The sequence below is a fragment of the Argiope bruennichi genome, chromosome 9, assembly GCF_947563725.1.
Source record: "Argiope bruennichi chromosome 9, qqArgBrue1.1, whole genome shotgun sequence".
In the NCBI taxonomy this organism is placed as follows: Eukaryota; Metazoa; Arthropoda; class Arachnida; order Araneae; family Araneidae; genus Argiope; species Argiope bruennichi.
In genome coordinates, this window is record NC_079159.1 from 4,321,340 (window position 1) to 4,334,532 (window position 13,193).

Below are 13,193 nucleotides of genomic sequence, written 5' to 3' on the forward strand. Positions count from 1 at the left end.
GCAGATGAGATTACTTTTCTAAGAATCATGATCGTTTCTTCATTTGAATTTCATTAAAATATCTTCATTTTTATAAAAAAAATGTTTAATTTTTATAACTAAAACAATGACCAATTATTTTACAAATTTAATCATTTGATAATTAAATTTGTTATTTTCTATCAATTAATTTCTCAATTGATTAAAAAAAAAACGTTTTACGTTCAAGAAAAAGCACACTGTAAAGTGATCAGTAATCTTGTTTTCTATTAATATTAAATGATGAAGATGCCAGAAGTTTGGACTTATGCGACAAATTTTTTCAATCAAATATCTCGAACTATTTGCAAAATTTAATTCAATAACTGCGAATCGTGTTGAGATATCTAAATCAGAATCAGAATATTTGAAATGGTATAAAAGTTCGAAGAATATTATCTTTCTACAAACTTAGACTGCACAAGTAACATAAGCTATTATGAACATTTATCTACAATTATTTTTGACATGTCACAGTTAGTAACGAAAATATTTAAGCAATAGTATTTTAATTGTAGTTTCTTTCACTCTCCTTGATTTATTTTATTCGTTTTTATTTTATGGAGGGGCTGAAGTATATTGTAAACCAAAGCGACAAAGAAAACAGGGCTGCCGAAACAAGTGTATTTCGGGTGTGAAAATTGTTATCTTTAAAAAAAAAAATTGTTAGTTTTTCTATGCTAAACTTGGACTCTGGCCGTTGAGATGATGAAAGAAGCGCACACACACATGGTGAAAATTAATAGCATTAAAAGAAATTACAAAACTGAATTGCCCTTATTCTCTGCTGGTGGCAACCCTATATAGTAAAAAGTGATTAAGATTCTTCAGAAGATAAAATTTTTTAAATTTAAAATTAATCAACGATTTTTTTTATTTTAATGTGATTTTTCACTTATAATAATACAATCCTGGGTAATTTATTCAAAAAAACTCGTTAAATTTTGAATATTTTTCCATTCCCGGATAAAAAATCAAATGGCGAAACGATTCCAACTAACCTGGAATGCCTGGTAACTCAAAGAATGTTTATGAATACCAATGATGGTTTTTCGACTAGGTAGACTAGGCAATTGCCTAAGAACTATTATACTAGATGCCAAATAAATAAATTTGTAAGATATTCAAATTCTATGAATTATAAAGTTTTAGAGTAGAATTAATATATTTAACTAAGTATTAATGGCCAGTTTCCTATTCTATGTCATTACATTCATTTAATTTATTCTGTAGCCGCTTTTGTAATAACTGTAACTGACAATAATGACGTCAGAGAAAGTGTCCTCTGATGCCTGGTGGTGCAATGACTCAGTTCAAATCGCGAGTTCGCAAATTGTACAGACTAAGTCTATGGCAAAGGATACCGACGTGCTCTGATTGGTTTAAGCCTTGGCATCTTTTTGGCAAAACATTGCCAAAAAGATGCTATACCGAAATATATTTTTATAAAAATAAATAAAATTTGTGAATTTATGCCCGCCACCCTATTTTTTAAGGTTTACATGTAATATTAATCTGGAACACATATACAGCAGAAAAGATCAAATTCTGAAATCTAAATTCAGGAAATATAAAAATTGCAATTTATTAAAAATATTTTTTGTATGTGTTTCTTCTTAATATTATTTTGATATAACTAAAAAAATTAGCTACGGAATCACATATTCCGTTAAAGCTTACATATTTATACATTTTGGGCATTAAGTAATCATTTTCCCATGTGTAGTTAATGGGAAAGTAACAAACGTTCAGCAACAAGTTTCAATGACTGCATAAATTATCTAATAAAGGTACGAAAATCATAGAAAAATAAGAATTATTTAATTGCTGCATTATATGTTGAGTAATTACTTTCATTTAGTTTTTATACTTCTGTGCATAAACAACATTAGTTACTTGTATTACTAGTATTATTAGTAATATTTATTATTATTATTATTAATTAGTATTAGCAGTATCACTAGTAATATTTAGAGAAAACAATTATATTAATAAAAATTAGATCGTGTTGATATTCAATAGTATCTTCCATAAAACTAATGAAACGTACAAAGTTTGAGCCAAATAAGCGAAAAACTACAGTATTATGAGTGCAAAACATTGCCAAAAAGATGCCAAGGCTTAAACCAATCAGAGCACGTCGGTATCCTTTGCCATAGACTTAGTCTGTAATATTTGCGAACTCGTTTTCAGATCTAGCGATGACATGTGTTTCTGCTTTGATCCATGCTCTTATATATATCACAAAATTATTCCAAAATTTTGTATGTAAATTGTCAGTCTGTAACGCAACCTGTAAATAAATAACTGTTACATTACGTCGGACATTTTATTGGACCACTTAACAACCCCACATTACAGATTTGTAAGTACCAAGTGTTTACTTAAATATAATTGAGTATAAATCGAATACCGCTCATTATGAGTCATAATAAATAAAAACACAGTCCAGGATTAATCATTTTACTGCGCTAGGTAATGCACATTATAAGATCCTCTTTTAATGAAATGGCCAGCTTAGTTTCACATTTCAGTACATTTTTAAAGTGTTGATGATTTATTTTAAGTTAATATTTTTTAACAACTTTGTGACTCTGTTATTATTTATCTATGACTCCAAACTATCCAGCATCTATGTTTGTACGAAATATTAAAGCAGATGTTTGATTTCATGCTGGGTGATTAAAATTAAATTAGCGGTAGCTCAGAGACTCGTAGCTCCGTTTCTACAGAGCGGATTCTAATGAAACTTCATATTCGTTATATAGAGCATAGGGCCGAGGATTATATAGGAAAATGTCTAGACATTCTGCTAGCAGGTGACGCTGAAATGAAATGAAAAGAAAGATAACAATTCAGAAATAAAAGAAAAATAGAATATTTTATTTATTTATCCATCTGTGTGTTCTATGCGCATACCTCATCGATCAGCAATATGCTGAAAGCGTACAACCGCGTTATCAATGGCTCCACGCAACATTTCGGTAGGAATGAAGGGATGATGCTGGCTTTCAAATCCGCTCCATGATTGCATGTCCTTGCTTTCTGAGAAAACTTCATATATATAAGTCGTAAAGATTCAGATCTGGTGACCATGGTGGCCTGACAAATGGGAAAGTACGTGAGATGACACATTCATCAGGGAAGTGAATATGAATCACGTTCTTTATACGCCTTGCTGTATGAGCAATTGAACCGTCTTGCATTAACACTGTGGTATCCAAACAGCCTCTTGTCTTATCTTCGGGACAATATGATAACCAAAAAAATCTGCTGTATATACCATTGGGTGAATGTACACCACGGTCCCATTTACTGTGACTTCCTCAAAGAAGTGCAGGCCAACAATGAAATTCACCGAGTCCAGACCATGCCGAGGAATGTAGAGGCTGTTTTTGCACAGAATGAGGATTGATGGAACCCCATATGCAGCAGTTCAATGTGTTCATAGCACCATCTAAGTAAAACAGAGCCTCGCTTATGCATAATATATATTATAGCCAGTACTTATCCATTTGTATCCCCGCCAGAATCAAGACGTACAAAGAAAACTTACAGTTTCAACTGTTGCACGAAATGCATCTTGTAAAGGTAAAGCTTAAAATTTTTGCTTAAAATCCTCCCATGGAATGCCCAGTGCTCGTGCTGTTGAGCGGCCACTTACAATAGCATTTGAAGAACTTGCAGATGTTTTTTCAGCTGTTGGAGTTGTAACTAATGCCATAATTTCCGGCTCCACTACTCATTTTCCCGGTGCAACATTCAGAAGACTAGTTTCTTCAAACTAGCTTATCATACCTTTAACTGCATTTACCGAAATGGGTTGTTTTCTTAGCATATGGTTTTAAGCAGTACAGCATCGTCAATTGGTCCTATGGTCTAAGCAACAAATATAGGAAATTTCATTCGGATCAAAAATATTTCTAATGAGTTTTTTTAAAAATGGAGGTACATTAAACAAAGAGAAATATTATGATGAAATAATAAAGCTTTTTTCCGAATTCGAGGATCATTTTCAAGAATTTCCTAGACAAGAATCAACTGTAACATTCATGCGTTACTCATTTGGCAATATTGATGTGGAAGAAATTCTGAAAATATAAATTATATACTCTCTTTATCCCTTGTGGGAAACGAAGTTTTTCTCTCTCAAAATGGCATAATTTTAAAAGAACGTTGTTCAGATCCTAAGAATAACTTTTGGAATCTAATGGATAAAGTAAATTATCATCATTTTTTCAAAAAAAAAAAGTTGCACATCAATTCACATTGATCTTTGGCTCTACTTACCTGTGTGAATATGCCTTTTCAACGATGAGTGTAATTAAGACAACACATCGTTCCCGTCTCACAAGCGGCCACTTAGAATCCAGAGCAAAATTATCAGTTAATAATAAAATACCGAGATATTCAAGATTGGCGAACAGTATGCAGACTAAATCTTCTGCTAACTATAGCATCGAGAACTAACTTTACATGAAAAATATTTATTTTTTAATGTATTTTGAATTGTTTGATATTAAACGCATCATTTGGTATTATTTTTACTTGGAAACTAGCTTACGGCCCACTCTCAGCTTAGTGGTTCTAGACAGCTAGCTTCTTAGTATGCCTATGTGGGGACTCGTTTCTGTAAAAACATACAGTGTCTCACAAAAGTGATGGGACACTTGTGCTTTACAAAAGGGAACTGTAATAAAATAAATTAAAAAAACATGTACAAATTTTTTCTGAGTATGTTTCATACTTAAATTTAGTAACAATTATTACATAACATACATTTTGTCAAAATATTAAAATATTAATTTAATAAAAATACAATTGTTTAGAACGGAGCAAAAAATGGCTCGCATAAGTGATGGGACACCATTAGATATGCAACAAAAATCGTTTGAAATAAGCAATAAAAATATTTTTGGTGGTTTTATTTTTACTCAAAAGCAATTGGCAATAATTTATAAAATCGTCTGTAGTATTTCTCTCCAGTTTGTTTTGGAATTTTTGTGTTTTTTTAGCTCTGTGCAACCATGAATGCTAAACGAAAAGAAACTTCGCCTGAAATTCAAAAAATAGTTATTAATTTGCATATTGAACGTGGAAAATCTATTAGAAAAACTGCTGAAACAGTTAACTTGAGTCATTCAACAGTTTTCAATATCCTTAAACGATATAAAAAGAATCATATTATTCAGGATAAAAGAAGACCTGGCCGGCCATCAAAGCTATCCAATGGAATAAAGCAAATTATCGTTCGAAATATTAAAAAAAAAAAAAAAAAAAAAAAAAAATCCAAGAAAGAGTGCTTCTAAAGTTGCTGCTGATTTACAAGCATTATATGGAATAATTGTTAATCTTGAGACTATTAGAAGGGTAATTCGATCTGCTGGATATCACGGTAGAGTAGCCAAGAAAAAATTCTTTGTAAGTGAAAAGAATAGAAAACTCAGACTAGCTTTCGCAAAATCCAACATAAATAAGAATTATGATTACTGGAATAAAGTTATATTTGTTGATGAGAGTAAATTTAATATATTTAGTTCTGACGGTAGAATCTTGGTGTGGAGAAAACCTAGGGAAGATTTCGCAAACAGAACTTGGTGCCAACAGTAAAATATGGTGGAGGAGGAGTTATGGTATGGGGGTGTATGTCGTCCGCTGGAGTTGGTAATCTTGTTTTTATTGACAGTATAATGGATCAGTACAAGTATATTGACATTTTAAAACAAAATTTGAAATCTTCAACACGAAAATTGAACCTTCATAACGATTTTAAATTCTAGCAGGACAATGAGCCCAAGAAAACTGCTTTGAACGTTAGACTCTGGCTGCTGTATAACTGTCCTGAAATAATAAAAACACCACCACAATCTCCAGAATTAAATCCCATAGAGAATATTTGGCAAGAATTGGAATTAAGAATTCACAAACACACCATTTCTTCAAAACAACAATTAAAATCGGTGCTTCAAGAAGAATGGGGTAAAATCACTCCAGAAATCACAAAAAAATTAGTCGAATCCATCCCAAGAAGATTAATTCATGTTTTAAAAGTAAAAGGAAATCCAACAAATTATTAAAACCTTTTAAAAAGAAAAATTTTTGGATAAATATTTGATGGAAAAGTAAGTGTCCCATCACTTATGTGAGCCATTTTTTGCTCCATTCTAAACAATTGTATTTTTATTAAATTAATATATTAATAATTTGACAAAATGCATGTTATGTAATAATTGTTACTAACTTTAAATATGAAACACACCCAAGAAAGTTTTGTACATGTTTATTTATTTATTTTATTACAGTTTCCTTTTGTAAAGCTCAAGTGTCCCATCACTTTTGTGAGACACTGTGTACATTTTCAAAACTTTAATACAGAGAAAAAAAGTTGATGTTAAATACATTATCAGTGTGTTAATAAACTTAAAAAAATTGTTGAAATATGAAACTAAATTTACAAAATTATTTAAAGAGGGACTTTACAAAATACATGGCCAAGAGCCGCAAAATGTCTTAATCTGCCACTAACAAATATAATATCGTGTTCTAATGTTCGGCAGATTTTGGTTCCAGAAATGAATAGCATCTTATTTCATTCCTCAAAATTATTGTATGAAAACACAGGAGAACAACTGGTTAGAAACTTGAGCTCTCAAATAAAAAACGGTTTCTGTAAAAGAAATTAAAAAAAAAAACCATAATAAAAAAATGCCTCTCCTTATTTCCCTTCCTGGAATCTGATCAGGCCCCATTTGGCGATTTCATCTTGGCGCATTTTGGCGGCGCCTCATCCGAATTCCGGCATTCAGGCTCCCTTCCCGCCTCATCATTTCAATCTCTCGGCCGTCTCGAAGTGCAGCTCGAACAACCTGTTGTGACTATCCGAAAGGAATTTTGATCTTTGTGAAGACCCAATCGGATTTTTCAACCTCACAAGTCATGGGAACTAAGTGAGTCACTTTTTTTTATTTTCGGTGTTTGCTGGGGCCACCCTCAATTTTTTTTAAGGCCTCCCCCTTAAGTGTGCTTATGAAGTGTATGCGAGCTTTTTTTTTTCAAGGTCGAGCCGCTGCCAGAGCTAGTCGGAAAATGATGAGTGGTGTTATTTTTATTAATCATGCGTGAGGTCCCGATCTTAGTTTTTGATAAATATCGTTTGTGTTTACATTTTCACAAGTTGTAAGGATATCTGCAATTGATGTTTAGAAAGTAATTTGTAATTATTTGACCAATTGTGTTTTTAGCAGACGATTTCTTTCAGTTTTTGCCATTAAAAGAAATCCTCTGCTGTTTTGCCATAAAAAAAAATCGTCTGCTGCAGATTATTTGATTTCCCCCCCCCCCTTAAAACATGAGGCGCACTCCTTGGATATGAAATAAAGAATAAATTTTTTAAATGTTGTTTTAGATATTTCTGTTCGTTGCAGAATGAGTGCTTGTTTTCCGTTAATTGTTACAGGCAATTATTTTGTTCAGTGTTCTTAAATTTCTTCCGCTCAAAATTTTATTTTAAAAAAAAATATTTTTTTGATTTCTTTTTTTTTTTTTTAAATCTTAAATGTATACATTATCCTTTTAGCTATTTTGCCTATTGTTGTCTAATTAGATGTCTTTTTTTTTCATTTGATTCCATTAAAAAATAGATACCATTCTTGAGGAATTGCGAATTAATGCGTAATTTTTTTGTATCGAATTATAATGTGTTAAGCGATTATCTGATGCCCGTAAAACGATAAGGAGTTAATAAGTAAGATAATGAAATAAATAATGATAAACTGAAATTAAATTAAACATATGTATTTGAAAAAGATTAAGAAAAATGTTAAATTTAGACAACTTTTTAAAGTATTTCTATTTATTTATAATGAGTAATTTGAATTAATTTCTTATTATCAATGTTTCCACGGCCATATGAGAAATCGGGACTCATTGTTTAAAATTCTCTGTATTACTTAAATCTAAAATCAGACAAATGCTTTTATATATTTTGTACTTTATTTTGACACTGAAACTAAAAAACTCAACTTGCCCTTAAAAGGAATTATAAGGTTGAATACCGGAATTACAAAAATACTGAGTAGCTATTCAATAACTGCAGTACTATGGTTTTTATAATTGCTAAAACATTTCGATATAAAAAATTACTAAAATGAATTGTATAATGATTAGATAACAAGGATGTTAATTCCTTCACTGATTTTCTAAAGTGTAGTTGTGTTTGAAAACACAGAAAATTTATTTAATATGACATGTTTTAATCTGAATAGTGTCTTCTTTTTAGTCCAGATTTAATTAAATGTAAAACATGAAGAATCTTATCACAATTGATTTGGAGCCATATTTGGTTTCTAGTTATTTTTAATGCCTAGTAGGTCGTAACTACTTCGAACTTAAGAAATATGCCGATTACATTAAAAGTATTTACTTCGTATCTCTCTCTCTCTCTTTCTCTCTTTTTTTTTTTTTTTTTTGCTTTTTATATAAACTAAGGTTGAGAATACCAAAAATATTTTTGTTTGTACTAAAAGGCTACAGAATGGGAAAAAAAAGGGATGTATTTATGATATTCTTTTACATATTAATATATTTATATAATTTTTATCATTTCAACTTTCGTAGGATGAAACTGCTTAAAAGGGTTGAAATGATAGAGTTTTTCTTTATCTCAATCATATATTGAGTTTTCTTTTTCTTAAAATTGCTTTAAGAACGCCGGCAAAAAATGGAGATTCGAATCTCTAACCCCAAATATCACTATATGATAATGCTTTTGGATGTGCTTAGTCTTTTTTTTTTAAAATTTACTTTTAATTTTTTTAACAACGATAGTGTGTATTTAATACTGTCGCAGTGCGCGTGAATATTAATCAATAATTAAATAAAAAGTATTCTAACACAAAAAATATTTTGAAAAATTTGATAAAACTTGAAATTTTTCAGAAATAAAATTATTATTAATGAGCTTTTTTTGTAAAAAAAAAAAAAAAAATTTAAGTGATATAAACATGATTTTTGTGCAACGAATATGCTGTAAAGTTATTGAGGATAAACTTTACAATTTTTATTATTTTTCATTAAAAGTCTCATCACAATTTTAGCAAATCTTCTCAGATTGAGTATGTACAAACCAAGTAGTAACTACGTGTTAAATTTGGTAGTTCTAGGTTCAGAGGTATGTCCTGAGATGAGCATTAGAATTTTTTTTTCATGCAAGTAGCATGATGCAATTTATAGATATTATACCAGCCTGCAAACATTATATTAAAAACTATTTAAATGCTAAATAGAATAAAAAATTAATTTCCTTGCTTCTCTTTTCTCGTGACAAAAAAAAAAAAAAAACACCTAAATGAATTTTTTTTTTCAATACATAATAAAAAACTGTTTAACTCCTTTTTGTTATCCTTCATATTGTTTATTAAGGGACTTTTAAAAAATGCTACAGCTCCTCAACGGCTTAACTGTTTTGCCCGAGTGCCATACATGCATCGATTTAGCGAATTTTGATAGTTGTAAGTAAAAAGTAAACCATTCATAACGATTATAATATAATATTAAAATTACTTCGAAAACATAAACAAATCAAGTATTCAATGGATTTTCATGTGAATCAAAATAAGAAAATATTCCCAAAACCGAAGGTGTCGTCTTATTAGAGAGCAAAGAAAATGAAACAGTTAAGTGGTTAACGAAACGAGATTTTCTTACAAATCTTATTGGCAAAAAACGCCGTTGTCCAAAGAATTTTCATCCGTTTCTACCGATGGAAATTAGGAAGGATGTCTAGGGAGAATCTTGGTTGTGAAAATAATATTACAAAACAAATAGAAAAAGCAAATTATTATAAATTCACCAGAAAAAAAACTGCCCATTTATTTTGCGAGAAATTATATCAAACTTTTTTTTGAATTTGACATATCTTCATTTGTTATAGTAAAGTAAATGCATGCAATGCATAATAAAAATTAGAAAATATTATTCAGAAGTTAATTTACTAAAATGAATTTCCTTTCTAATATAAGCCATTTATTAAGAGTAAAAAAAATGTCTAAATAATTAAAAATCAGGTCCATTTAAACTAATCCTGGAGATCTAATTACTTCGTCGAAAGCTTTAATTCTGAGACAAAACTTGTTGAGGAAGCTCGAAGCGAACCAGATGGAAAATGCTTTTCTTAAACACTAATTTGCGTTCAAGTATCCTATTTTTTTTTTTTTTTTTTTCCCTGTAGCTTGTCGACCCTATGATTTCCATTCCACTTTTTTTTTTTTTTTTTTTTTTTTTTTTACGCAGGCATTGACGCTTTTAGTTGTTTAGACAAGATTTAATAAGGATATCTTGAAGAAATCTCATTCCGTTGAAGAGCTGTAGTAGTATTTTTTTTAAAGTCATTTAATAATACATTTTCTTTGAGGAAGTCTACTCATTAGCACTTCACCGAAAGGACTGTCTTTTTATTGTAATATTTATGACAATATCTTTAAACCAATATTTATGTATAAGCATATTTACTGTTTTTTTTATTTTATTAGAACAAAAGAAAAAAAGTTTTATTATTAATATTTTTATTCTATTACCAATTATTAGAATATATAAACATGAGTTAAGAAATTTTTTTCTTTTATATTTTGAGAAACACTTTTATTTATTACATGAAATAAAGCGATGGTATTAGTTTATTGAACAAATTATTTATCAGTAATTTTTAGCAGGGGAAAAAAAAAATGCTGACATCTCATTTTAATTCATGTTTTCTCCCTTTAGCATCTGAAAAGAATGTCATTCTTGCTGTCTGACCAATATTGAAAGTATATTAATAGATATACTCGGCGTTACTCTGGATTAAAATCCTTTCGTGCATAATAGAGTAGTTCAAAGTGTTAATATTGTAAAGCAAAAGACTACCTATAAATTCTCATATTTTAAAATTACCTGAAAGAATTAATAACAATTAAAGGAAAAATTATACCAATTCATATCGTTCAAAACGTAAACATTTTAATTTTAAGATAATGTACTTTTTTGTTCTAATAAATTCCTCGGAAGTTTTTGTGGAAAAAGGCAAGATATTGGCTGATTTCTCACAGCCGGAAACCGCTGCTGTCATCGATCATCTGTTCCATTTACTCACTAGAGCTTTACTTATGTTGCCTCCATTTGAGAGATATGTCTGCTTTTAGCCATTGTTAAATCCCTACTTTGAAACTAGTTAAAACCTGGCAACATTTCTGTTTTATTAAAATAAAACAGAAATTTTAAAGTTAACATTAATTTTAATGCATTAAAAAAATTAATAATAAATAAAAGAAACATGCAGAAATGAAATTAATATGCCCGTTAAATCCGTTGGGGCCAAATGTCCCATCGCTGGTGCGGTGTGGAAATTTGGATAGAGTGGTGCCATCTCGGGTGTCGTCCTCGTCATCTGACCGAGGTACAAAATGACGAGGTCCGTCCCAAAATAGCCCTAGTGTTACTTTAAAAGGGACTTTAATATAACTAGATTAATTATATTGAGATTATGCATCTGTTATATTCCTCCATGCTTCTTTAAAATGAATGTTAGCCATTTGAAAGAACGAGGAGGAACTCTTCCATGAAAGGCCTTTTTCTAAAAGCATTGTATTTTATTTATTGGCATAAGCAAACAGGATAGTTATACTAAAAAAAAACTTTGATTTTTTAAAAAAAATTATTTATATATTAGGTTTTATTCCTTTTTATATTAGGTCACTGCATTTTTAATTTTGGACTTTGCATGTGGTAATACATTAATTTTAAATAAATAAAATCATGCAAATTCGATTAAAAATGATAATAAAGATTTTACTGCATCTGTTAAGCCAATATTAATTTCTTAACTGTTTTCGATCGCATGTATTCAAATAGATAAAACAAAAAGATTATGCTAGTTTCATGACACAAAAATACAAAAATCAAATGCAGATTTTCTGTCTGCAAATGAGGAGGTCATGACCCGCAGATTAAGAAATCTGAATAATCTGGACCTATCTTTTGGCAAGCAATTTGTGCGCCACTCAGACTTGATTGCGCATCGTCAGCAAAGAAAATTTTGATTAAAAAAAAAAAAAACTTTATGAACGATTTGACCATGCACAGAAAGTCTTCAGTCATCATATTAGATATGAGCTGACACTGAGTTGTCACAATTGTTGTGATAAATAACTCAATTTAGTGCCACTTTTCGCGCTTTTTTCTTGCTTTGTGGTCTTTCAGATGGGCGAAAGTGCTTTCCGTGTGCGTGTAGGAAAGAGAAAGTCATTTTCCAGTACAGTGGTCATTCCGTCTCGCCGTTTTGCCGATGACCTGGTCAGTACTCGAAGTGTGAATATTGAGAGACCGACTGAAATGACTTCCGTTCCAGAAGAGCCCGTTTAATCGTTTTTTGTGAATCATTGCATATCTATATTATCTTTACTTACTTTTATTGCTTGTAAAAAGCATGAACTAAATCGACAGTTAACATCAAATTTGACAATTAAAAAAAAAGTTATTTAAATTATTTGTCTACCTTCGTTGACAAATTTTTGAAAAATCACTCTAACGAGCTATGTCAGTTCATTTTCTGGATCAATGTGATTGCAAATAATGAAAAATGTTGATCAGAAAATTCGGTGCCAATTGAGATTCTGTAAAATGTATCAATTTGGGTAAAAAATTGTGAAAATTGCAACAAAAAGCAAAACACTCTACAAAAAGGTTCTATTGCACATATTCCAAATATTTTTACGCAGATCGTATTTACAGCTATGGTGAAGAGAATGAACTAGAATCTAAGGAAGATGTGCATTTTCAAAAAAGTTATAGCTAATGGAGTATTTCTGTATTCAAAATTTCACAAAATTCGTTGTTGAAGGTTATATTAAGCAGTTATAAATTAAAAACTACTCAGTTCAAAGTTATATCACTAATTCTTTGCCTTTGGAACACTTAAGTTAAAATACACGCAAAATTACAAGGTAATATACTAATAAGTTTTTAAGTTATGTTTTGCGTATGAACATTTTTACAAAATCCAAGCTTTTCAAAAAAAAAAAAAAAAAAAAAAATCATTTAAAGTTCTCATGGAAGGAAGGAATGAGGTTTGTTTTCCGGCGTATGCTCCTGAACGGATTCTTAGCTTGTGCCGGGTTAACAAAAATCAGAACTCGAATATC

General features: G+C 30.2%; 1 protein-coding gene across 1 annotated transcript in view; it reads left to right on the forward strand.

Moving 5' to 3' along the window:
• Positions 1-6,845: 6,845 nt before the first annotated feature.
• LOC129984725 (plasma membrane ascorbate-dependent reductase CYBRD1-like) overlaps positions 6,846-13,193 on the forward strand; it is a 97,968-nt gene continuing 91,620 nt past the window's right edge. The window contains exon 1 of the mRNA XM_056094670.1: positions 6,846-6,965. Within this exon, the coding sequence (XP_055950645.1) occupies positions 6,955-6,965 (11 nt within the window). The 5' untranslated portion in view covers positions 6,846-6,954. The remainder of the gene's footprint in view (positions 6,966-13,193) is intronic.